This window comes from Mus musculus, chromosome 16 (genome assembly GCF_000001635.26).
Source record: "Mus musculus strain C57BL/6J chromosome 16, GRCm38.p6 C57BL/6J".
Classification (NCBI taxonomy): domain Eukaryota; kingdom Metazoa; phylum Chordata; class Mammalia; order Rodentia; family Muridae; genus Mus; species Mus musculus.
In genome coordinates, this window is record NC_000082.6 from 92111254 (window position 1) to 92122833 (window position 11580).

At 48.9% G+C, this 11580-nt stretch overlaps 1 protein-coding gene across 1 annotated transcript in view; it reads left to right on the top strand.

Annotated features, from left to right (window-relative positions):
• The window catches only part of Mrps6 (mitochondrial ribosomal protein S6), a 53892-nt gene extending 52918 nt beyond the window's left edge, over nt 1-974 (top strand). The window contains exon 3 of the mRNA NM_080456.1: nt 480-974. Coding sequence (NP_536704.1) covers nt 480-672 — 193 coding nt within the window. The 3' untranslated portion in view covers nt 673-974. The remainder of the gene's footprint in view (nt 1-479) is intronic.
• Nucleotides 975-11580: the final 10606 nt, after the last annotated feature.

Genomic DNA, 11580 nt, shown 5'->3' on the forward strand with positions numbered 1-11580 from the left:
TTCCTACAGGTGAGTGCCAGGTCCTTTTCCTCACTGTGGAAAGTGGCTGGCTGACTTACGGCCTGACTGTTTCTTTCAGGTGTACCAAGCCACTAGTAAAGTCCTTGGAAATTAGAAGACCATCTAATAAATGTTTCCACAGAATAATCAATAGATGATATAAAATCCGTTCTTGTTGATAGGGTAGAAAATTCTACATACACAGTCTTACAACTGTTCTTATTCCCTGTGCCTGGTGTCACAGCCTTGCTGTGAAGGGGGTTCCGGCTAATTTTTACTGGGGCGTAATGATAGGTGCAGTCTGGAAGGAGGCTGGGTGTGCCCACTGCACTTGCAGCTGAGTGTGAGTGTGTGAGGTGCCCGCTGCACTTGCAGCTGAGTGTGAGCAGTGATCTCTGGGAAGGTAAAGATCACAACGCTGAGCAGAGAGGGCGTGTTATCCTTCAGATGCAGCATTCACCTGTCCCTGTCTGTTGCAGGTATTTCCTGGTGGATTTTTATGCTCCGACAAGTGCTGTGGAGAACATACTGGAACACTTGGCGCGAGACATTGACGTGGTTAGACCAAATATTGTGAAACACCCTCTGACCCAGGAAGTAAAAGAGTGTGACGGCATAGTCCCAGTCCCACTTGAAGAAAAACTGTATTCAACAAAGAGGAGGAAGAAGTGAGAAGATTCACCAGATTCTGGCCTTATATTTAATCCTAAGGGCACTATGGGTGCTGCTAGGTTGTTGTCTAGGATACTTTAGCCCATGACCATTTTGCTGCAGGAGGTAGAAACTGCTGGCCGAGACCTGCCCTGATGTCTCTGCTGAGATTTCATCCCACTTGTGGGGTTTGTCGGGAGTGGGGGTGTTCACAGTACCACTGTAGCGTTTCCAAGAGCAAAATGTTTGTCATTCACACTTGGTTGTCTTGCAAGCCTATATGGAACACTGGGAGCAGAGTAATAAACATGACTTTATCAACACTGACGGCTGTATTGCTTCTCCCCCCTCCCCAGCACAGTGTACCCCCAAAGCTGGCAGCTCCAGTTGTGCTGTGACACCCCAAACTGTTATTCGCACCCTGAAGTTTGGGATCTGGGTGAGTCTGCTGCTGGACTACTGGACAGTCTACGGAATTTGTGCTTTCTTCTGTCCATGGGGCAGTCAGTGATCTTTGAGGAGGGCCATGAGTGTTGGGGCTGTTGGACCTGCGTTGTCTCATCACTGGCTTCTACCTCCTGTCTACTGCCCTCAGCCCTGGAAGCCTTTGAAGAAGGCAGTGGGATGGTGGCCGCTAGGCTTTTCCCTGGAATAATAGTCCCGCGAATGTTAATATAGAATAATAGTAATCTCTCATCCTTGGCCTCCCTGGAGCTGGTGAAAGGAGTGGCCCCTCAGACTTCTCAGATGGTCCCTGCTCAGGGTTAATTGTCCTCTCAGATAACAAAGCTGCTGTTGCTAAGAGCTTGGAGCTGGCTGTGTTGATTTATACAACCCAGTAGTCTTAGCACAGGCAAAGGAGGGACAGGGACACAGACCTGTGTGTGAAACCCAACGCCAGCCAGGGCTTCCTCGGCAGAGCTCCTGTTCACGGGAGCCCAGATCGCACGTGCTTCAACTTCTTCCAAGCAAAAATTATAAAACCTTTTTTCTGAAGAGCAGCAGATCAGGGGGAGAGAGATGGCTCAGAGGTTAAGAGCACTGGCTGCTTTTCCAGAGGACCAGCACTCACATGGCAGCTCACAACCATCTGAAACTCTAGCCCCTCTTCTGGCCTCAGTGGGCACTGCATGCTTGTGGTGCACAGGCACATATAGGCAAAACACCCAGACACACAAAATAAAAATAAGGCAAACTTTTAAAAAAGCAGTAGAGCAGAATTCACGACTAGAAATAAAAGGGATGGAGTAAAGATTATCTGGGGAAGTAGACTACTTCCCATTCAGTTTGAATTTCCTAAAACTGCAGGGCTCATAAGAGCCCACATCTGTCTGCAAGACAGCTTGCATCCCATGCACCTTTACTTGGGTGTCACCACCCTCAGTTTATGAAATCCACATTGCAGGCCATGTGCACATGTGTGCTAACCTCACGTAATCTTTTCAGGCCTTTGTTTTTTTTTGTTTTTTTTTTTTTTTTTTTTTGAGACAGGGTTTTTCTGTGTAGGAGACAGGGTTTCTCTGAGTAGCCCTGGCTGTCTTGGAACTCACTCTGTAGACCAGGCTGGCCTTGAACTCAGAAATCTGCCTGACTCTGCCTCCCAAGTGCTGGGTTGTTACTCAGGCATTTGGATGAAGAAGCTTAGCGTGGATTCGACCTGGACCCAGTTGCCACATGGTAGCTGGGATTCTCTGGTTCTGGTCTATCTTGCAACACCGACGCTGGCATTGCCTCTCATGTTATTGTTGCTGGCGGGGTTAGCATCTGTTCTCATGGCCCAAGCATGGCACTGCTGATTTCTTTTCTGCTCCTCAACCCTCAGACACCATTGGGCATTCATGGGCAGGCAAGTATTCAGAGCCTCGTGGCACAGAGTGTTAAGAAGAAGGCTGGCTATGGGGAGCAGCTGTGTATGCTACTTCCTGTTTGGATGCTTAAAAATGAAGGCATTGTCCCTCTGTCCTGAGTAGTGCTGCACAGTGGGTTTCAGCACATGCCAGTGATTTCCAGGTTGTGTTGTTTTCTGTCCACTCTGCCTTGGCTGGTGGCATCCCGAGGCACTTCACTGCTTCTTTGGTAAGTGGTGGTGAACAGCAAGCACAAGGACCCTCCTTGGAGCTGACAGTCCATTGCAAGGTACAGAGGATATACTAATGGCTGGCACAGGGTATGAGAAAGTGAGGCCCGTAGGGTGAGCGCGCCTGCCAGCAGAGACCCAAGCTCGAGTGCCAGAACAGAACTGGGCGGGAGGGGCGTGACAAGACACCAAGGCAGCTTAGACGTGGAGGTCTGGAGGTTATGTTGGGAACCTGAGCTGCAGAAGCCTAAGAGCTTCTTAAGGTCAGAGCCCCCGAGATTCACATCCTCCACAAGGGCATTCGCTTAGATTTGTAATCTTGACTGTCTGGTCTGCTTTGGACAGGGTCATCTTCACTGATAACCTTGGCTCGACCCGACTGCCCTTCATTTAACCCATGATTCTCAGACTCAGCAGATTTTGGAGACAGTTGAGAGCAGGAGGCTAGACAGGCTAATATACGTGACACTTTTCATCTCAGCCTCAACTTTCCAGTGTCCAAAGTTCTGCTTTCTCCTACATCTCCAGCTTACTTGCAGAGGACCTGAGAGGTGGCCTCAGGTCCTGTAATATCAATGCTTTGTCAGTGGTCCATGGATACTGACTGTAGCTCAGTCCTGTGGAGAGCCAGGGCATGAGGTGTTCCTACAGAGGTGGGGGGTATGTGGAAGCTGAGGCCCAAGGTTTCTCTGAGGCAGGCCTTTGGGGGAAGATGTCCTCAACAAGCCTCCAAGTTAGCGGCTGTTTTAGCAAGCCCTCCGTGAAACATTGACAGAGGCCCTTGGTGATGGAGATGGGGTGCTTAAGGCCTAAGCTATGTTTGCCTTCTGGGTCTAGCTGAGTGTGTAAGAGTTAGTTAGGCATCGGCTCTGTCCACTGAGCTCTGTGTACCTTTCTTTATCCTCCTCATAGCAGTGAAGCCAGTCTTCCAGTGCTGTGCACAAGGCTTAAGGTTCCGAGAAAATACCCTCTGAAGCCACAGGGGAGGATCTGGGAGGGAGAGCCTGACTGCTCACTTCCCAAGGCCATTTTTGGCTTGTACACCCTTCTGGAGGCAGACCCTGCTGGCCTGCAGCCTAGTCTCCTGCTGTGAGTGACCTTCTCTCCTGGGCTGTTCTTGTCCCACACTCAGACTCAGGCTCCGGGCTCCATTACTATAGGAGCAGAGCTGGGCTCCTTTAGAGATTTTTCATTGTGGGTCATCAAAGGGGTTTCTGGAGGCCAGGCCTCTTTTTAGCATGCTTCTTGGCTCTCTGTAAGTTCCCACAAAGCCTTTCTTCTCTGTGCATTGCTCCAGGGGCATATTTATATAATGTGTAGCACTGTGCAGGATACAGGGGTGCACTAGGCAGTACTACCAACCCCAGGCCCTCACAGGTAGGAGAGGAAGTGGAAATCCTCAGTACTGTAAATCACAGGCCATGATAAAAACAATAGTTGGGATCCAAACCAATCACCGTGGAAGTGGAAGTGGCCCGGGAAGTTTGCTAGCAGAGACAGCATCTCCCCTGGCACGGGGGCAACCAGCATGGAGTAGAGCGCTGGTTGGGGAGCTGGGAACATCACTGTTTTGGGAGCTCCCAGCATAGGTGAGTGTGGTGTGGTAGATGGAGCTGATAGTGATGGAGCCAAAGGCTGGCTGTCACTAGAGACCAGACTGGGAAGTTACCGAGTCCAGGGTACCCTTTAGCTTGTAGCTTCCTAAAGGATCATTTAGGAAAGGCAAGAGGGAAGGCTGTGCCTTCTGACAGCAGCTCTGCACTGGCTGTTTGCTCGTGTGACGTGAATAATGGCCTAGCTTCAGCAGGGGTAAGGTGGGGCTGAGAGCAGGTTGTCAGGCATTCACAAGAGGTAGTGGGGTTTATCGGGACGAAGAAGCGCTTGCTCAGTGGCCCCAGCCGAACAGAGCATCCCTGAAGCGTGTGTGTGTGTGTGTGTGTGTGTGTGTGTGTGTGTGTGTGTGTGTGTGTGTGTGTGTGGTGGGGGCATTTGAGAAGTACAGGGCATTCCTTTTTTGTGTGTGGTCAGGACTACCACCATTTGTGCTAAGAGACTAGCAGAGAGAATTAGCCCATCTGTGGAGGCCTCGTAACTGCCTCCCGCTGCTCGCCTTCTTCAAGGGGGGGGGGGCGGGGGAGGGATGGATGAGACAGGAGACATGTTTCCATGGTGATTTTGAAAAAAATCTTGGTTGCTTTGAAAAAATATTCAGAAATGAAATGAGCATAGAATTTTCAGTTGGAGGCCGGCTCCAAGGCCCTGGCTTTGCCCCACCCCCTCATCACCTGGGCGTGGCAGTTTATCGTTGTCTGTTCTCATGCGCCAAAACAGCAGCCCGTTTGAGTCTGCCCCTGAGGGTTCTTAGCATCAGATGACTGCAATCTCCTGCGGCAGGCGGGTGAGGACGAAGGGCATGTGGGCAGAATTTCTCAGGGCTATGGTTTACTTTCCTTTCTGACAACAGTTGCTTCACCTTTGTGTTGGAGTGTTCCAGCTCCATCTGTCTCCTCAGTCGGAATCTCACCAGCCCCTGGTTTTAAATACCTACTCTGTTAAGCTCTGTTCCGATTTTATCTTTACTTGGGATTCTCTCTGGGCTCCCCACGACCTCTCTGACGCCCTGCAGGCAGAGTCCCCTTAAATCCTAGCAGGCATCCAGAAGTCCCACGTCCACAGTGTCAGGTCCTGCCCACTCTTCAGGAGAGATCCTGAACTCCTCTCTCGCCTTCACATCCACCATCTAGTTCAACTAAAGCCTGCTGTCTCACCTTCACAACAGCCAGAGTCTAGGCACCGCACCAGCCACCACCGGCCACCAGCAGCCACCTTCACTGTTACCACCAGGGCCTAACTGCATCTTCCTTTCTGAAGTCCATAGCAGAACCTCGTGGCAGTTGATATTCTGGGCCCACTAGAACAGAGGTCTTTAGTGCACATCAGAGGACTTCCTGTTGTGGAGGTCTTCACTGCCTGAGGTGCCTTCTTGGCAGGGACCTGAGTTAGCATCGGAGGGCCCATTGAATTCTGCCTCTAACCTGCTCCAGCTGCTTAGAGGGCTGGTTCTGAGGGCTGTTCTTAGGGTGCATTTGTTCATGACAGTGGTGACTGGCATGCTGTGGATGGAAGGAGAGCCTTCTCTGAACAGCAGTTTGAGATGCTGGACATCCGCTCAGGTTTCCTCTGTTTTGGGGGGCGGGGAGATGGTGTGGATGGGGGCTTACAAAACTAAATCCTCAATAATTAGAGATCTTTAAGGCATAAATTCGTAAGTCCAAAATGTTGAGTGCTGTTCCACGGACACTAATTCTCTCTGAGGAAGATGGTGATGGGCTTTTAAATTTTTCTTCTTTCGTTAACAGTTTCTGACTTTAAAAAAAACAGTGACTACGTGCTAAAAAAAAATCACATTAGAAAAGTGTTTGGTACCAATGAGGAAACAATCTGAGGGGCCATCCCAGGAAATCACCCTGCATTACAGACGCAGGAGCAGCGGCTCGATTTAGACAGTGCTAATGTGATTAGACAGACAGTAGGCCTGCTTTGTGATGTCATCGTCCCCGGGCCCTTACTGTGTTCTTTCTGGGCTCAGTGGAGCCCCAAGGGATTCTGAGCAAAGCAGAGCTGATAATAAAATTAAGGTGACAGCCATCTGGATTACTCAGTCTAACAAATTACGTCTTAAAAGCCATCTCTGAGTAAATACAACCCTTTACATGGAGACACTGAGGAGTTGTTAGTCATCTGCCACAGTACAGGCTGGGAAGGAGTGGCCCCATGGTGATGGAGGGCCAGCAGGCTAAGGACCCTGCATGGGTGGGTATGGCTGTCACTGCAGGGAGGCTGCATATGAGAGATGCAGGCTGCTCCAAGCCAGCTGGCCAGCCGGTTCCCTGAAGTTCTGACTCCATGGTATCTCAATGGAAGTATAAATTCACCTCATCCAGTCCTGAGCAACCTGTCCTGGAACTTGGTCTGTGTTCTTAGCCAGGACTGGCCTGGGGGCTGGTGGCCCTCTGTGTGGGAGCACAGCCAGAATCATATTCCTGTTGCTGTGTCATGCTGTGTGACATCCTGCCAAGTTACAATCATTTTGGAGGTCATCTTGAGCCCAAAGGGGTATGAATGATACTCTTAGGATTCTCCCCCAGCAGAACAGCATCTTCATCTAAAACTACTTACTCAGAGACACGGAAGCCATTTCTCACTCTATCTTTGTATGTATGCATGTATGTATGTATATATGTATGCATGCACGCATGTATGTATTCATGTATGTATGTAACCACGTATGTATGTGTCTGTCTGTCTATCTATCTATCTATCTATCTATCTATCTATCTATCTATCATTCTATCTATCTATGTTTCTATCTATACTATGTATCAAATAGGATTGGAGGTGTTTTAGCTAATTAGTATGGAATGTTCTATGTTGAGGGATTATTTTATTTTATTTTACTATTATTATTATTATTATTTTTTTTTTTTTGGTTTTTCGAGACAGGGTTTCTCTGTATAGCCCTGGCTGTCCTGGAACTCACTTTGTAGACCAGGTTGGCCTCGAACTCAGAGATCCACCTGCCTCTGCCTCCCGAGTGCTGGGATTAAAGGCGTGCGGCACCACGCCCGGCTCTTGTTGAGGGATTAAGAGAATTTACCCACAGATTGGGATGTGGCTAGAGTGTTTGCTTAGCGTGTGTTTGATCCTAGGCTCAGCCCCTTAGTACTTCGTCAACTGGGTGTGGTGGTCCAGGCCTTCGAATCCAGCGCTGGGGAGGTAGAGGCAGGAGAGTCAGGAGTTCAATATGATCCTTGAGCTACTAAGCAAGTTTGAGACTGGGCTACATGAGACCTTCATGAGGTTACAAGTTTTGGGTCTGAAAAGTGTAAAACAACAAAGACTTAGCTGAAACTTAGAAACAAGGCAAAGGCTGATCTGCTGGGACACCGGCGGGCTCAGCCAAGAATAACTTCATTCCAGAGAACAAACTTTTTTTTTTTTTAATAGGTTTGACTCTGCTTTTTAAAGGTTGGTAAACCTAGGTGCAGTAAGTACGAATGCTAACGTGTTGATTTCTGTTTTTAAAGAAAGATGACGGAGAAGGTTATGGCTCGTTCCTTTGCAGGGTGTTGGCCAGTTTTCTCTCTGATTTGGCGGTCGTTTTACCATTGCTTTGTTTGTGAATGCCTGTAAAATTCCATGAATGCTCTTTGAACCTTCTACGCTGCCCAGCTCGTTTAACGCACACAATGTTGCCCTCCCTATTGGAGGCAGAGAGGAAACAGCCAGAGCTTTGAGACAGTGGATGGCTTCTCACGGTACAGGATGAGACGGGACTGTGCTGCTGCTGAAGAAGATGAGTCAGGTCTCAAGACCTCTCTAGCTGTGGCTAGGCATCTGCTTGCTGAGTGAGATATAATGTGGGGGTGTTCCAGTTGTCACAGTTGACAGCAAGGTCTGCAGGAGAGTGTGGGCATAGCTGGGGCCACCGGGACAGAGGAGGCGATTTCTGAGTGCTGTTACAATTGGGATTCTGAACAGAGATCCCTGGTGGATTTGCATGTCAAACTGGAGAAAGACATTTCAGAGGCAGAGAAATACAAGGGAAGAGAAAGTTCTGGAAACTGTAGGAGAAACTGACCAGGTGGGTATGAAGCAGTCCAGAGCAGGTGAGGCCGCGAGCGGTTGGGAGCCACAGAGGCTGTCTCTGGGGGACTCTGAACTGCTCCCCGGTGGTGACATGCTCTGGGAGGTGGCCACAGTAGCACCTGGTCCTGAGAGGCCTGAGAAGAGGAGAGAGGCTTGGAGGGGAGCCAGGCCTCAGCTATGGCCTGAACTGGAAGTCAAAGGATGGCCGGTGAAATGAGGAGGAAGGTTTGGCAAAGGGGAGCGAGGAGAACAACTGAGCACAGGAACTAACGGTTCAGTCCTACCCAGCCACTTGTGTGGTAAGAAGCCTAAGTGTGCAGAGACAGCCACTGCAAAAATGACCCAGCTGACATGACCAGAGGAACCAGGTAGCCTTTGAGGAAGAGGTACAAACACTAGCTTGTGTGGTATGGTCATCTGGGATGCAGCTCCAGAACTCTTAGGTAACAGACCCCACCCCACCCCTTCTCTTACAGAGGTCACAGAGAGAAGAACGGGAGAATAGTCTCACCTCAAGCCATAGGAAGTGTTACACTGTGCCAGAAGCACGCAGGGCCTGCCCGCTTCGCCACCGATGCTCAAACTGTAACACACACACACACACACACACACACACACATTCCATAATGCTACTTCCCTGAGTTAGTTGGGTGTGGAGGAAATAGCTCGTGAGCGACCCTGTACAATGGCAAATCAGAATTCGGCTTGACATTAGGAAGAACTCCCCATGTGCACCTTGTCTGCTTCGTGAACATAAGATTCAATACAGGTGTAGGATGCTCATTCTGGCTGCGTGGTAGGCTATGACCACTTGATCCCAGGAGTTGGAAACCAGCCTGGGGAATATAGTAGGACCCTGTCCCACATAATTAAAGCATAGCCAACCTTGGCCTAGCTGTAGATCCTGGTCTTGTGTCACATTGATGATGCCCTCCATGGCTGCAGGGCACGGTTGTCCAGGCTTCTGGAGAGAACTGTGTACCTAGTATCCATTCTACATTTCTGCTCTGTTTTGCAGACCAGTTGAAGACGTTACCTGGCTTCTGGGTTTGGTGGAGGCTTTGGTCATGGCCACCCAGGGCACTTCTCCATTGCTCTGACCTTACTTTCTTGGGTCTAAAAAGAGCACAGGGCAAACCTCTCCCTTCAGAATCAAGCAGGTCCCTTCGTCCCTCACCCAGGCCTGTGCATCATGTGCGCTGCCTGGCAGAAGCTTGCTGTTGCATCCTGAATCCCCAGGTTTGAACCCGCCTTTTAAACCGTTTTCTCACTGCGTTTTTGCATAGTGTCAGGCCATGGTGTATGTTCTACAGAATGCATTGCTAGACATTTTCCGTGTTCTATGGATGTCATACGGAGGACTTGGCACAATCCAAGATGGCTTCACGGGATGATTAATCTTACAGGACCACTCTCATCTGTGCCATCTGTCACTGACCAGATGCTACTTGTAGCTGAACTTAAGTAAAGGCTTACACGTCTACCTGTTTCTGAGAGAGAAAATGGAATCGCATAAGAGGGCCCAGCCCCCACCCTAATTGCGCTCCATTCAGGAGAGAGGCTTTGATTAAACCGCATTTGCGTAAGCTTCGGTTGGGCAGATGAAAGGGAAGCAGATCTCTCTGTCTCCTAAAGCTCTCCAGGAAGGGCGTGGATGCTCACTTCTTCCCTATCGTCTATGCTTTCTCCAGTCGCTCTAGAAAGCATACTACCCACGTAGAGACGCCGGAAGCCTGAGCACACTGCTGGTGTGAAAGCACACTGCTGGTGTGAATGTGGGGCGAGGCAGCAGCTGTTCAGAGCAGGCTGGCAGGTCCTGAAATCTGTTATATGTAAAGTCAGTGCATCAGCCAGCAACTTCCATCCTGGGAGAACTGAAAAGCCCCCACCCAGAAGCCTGTACGTGAGAGTCTGTGCAGCGTGTTCCTAATAGCCAGAAGTAGAGACAACCTGACTGTCCCTCAGCTGAGGGACAGACACAGTTACCTGATGACCTAGCCACACGGTGGTAGGTTATCTTCGATGAAGAGTAATGCAAATTTGGCACAGCAGTCACTGCCTGTAATTCCAGCCCTCCACAGGTGCAGGCAGAAAAGGCAGGAGTTCAAAGCCAGCTTCAACTACATAGCAAGACCCTATCTTAAAGACACAAAGGACCAGAGAAATAGCTCAGTAGCTGAAAGTGCTAGCCATCCAACCCTGATGGTCAGGATTTGATCCTCAGACTCCACCTAAAAAGCCAGATGCAATAGCATGTGTCTGTAATGCCACCGTTCCTACGGTGAGATGGGAGGTGGAGTCAGAGGAGCCAGGGGAAGGAAGCTCAAGGGCCACCTACCCTGGAGTCTGCAATACAGCAGCAGCAGCCAGAGAGACCTTGTCTCGACAGAGTAAAAGGTGACAATTCTGGAAGTTGACCTCTGACCTCCATAAGCACAGTATAGCACATGTGCTCCCGAGCACACACACGTGCACACATGCACTAAGACTACTACTAGTAAATAACTTTAAAAACAAAGCCCCTGACTAATGAATTAAAGAGGAATGCAGTACCAATACATGTTGTAACATGTAAACAGGCAGCATGCTACATGTTGTCACATGCACACACATACACTATGACTATTAATAATGAATAAAAACTTTAAAAAACACCCCCCTAATTAATGAATTAAAGAGGGATACAGTACCGATACATGTTGTAACATGTAAACATGTAACATGCTACCTGTTATCACATATATAAACCCCAAAACTATAGCTGTAGAAAGAACTCAGTTCTCGAAAGAGCACATATCGCATAATTTCATTTATACGAAATATACCAGGGCTGGAGAGACAGCTCAGCAGTTAAGAGCACTGACTGTTCTTCCCAGAGGTCCTGAGTTTAACTCCCAGCACTCACATGGTGGCTCACAACCATCTGTAATGGGGTCTGATGCCCTCTTTTGGTGCGCCTGAAGAGAATAGTGTATCCATATGCATAAAATAAATAAATAAATCTAGAAGAAAAAGAAAGAAAGAAAGAAATAAAGAAAGAAAGAAAGAAAGAAAAAAAGAAGAAAAGGAAGGAAGGAAGGAAGGATGGAAGGAAGAAAGATGCCAGAGGTGACTCCATAAGCAGAAGAAAGATTTGTGCTAAGGTAACGGAACTATTTTAAGTTCTGTTATGGTGATAGTTGCCCCATGTTGACCATAAAATT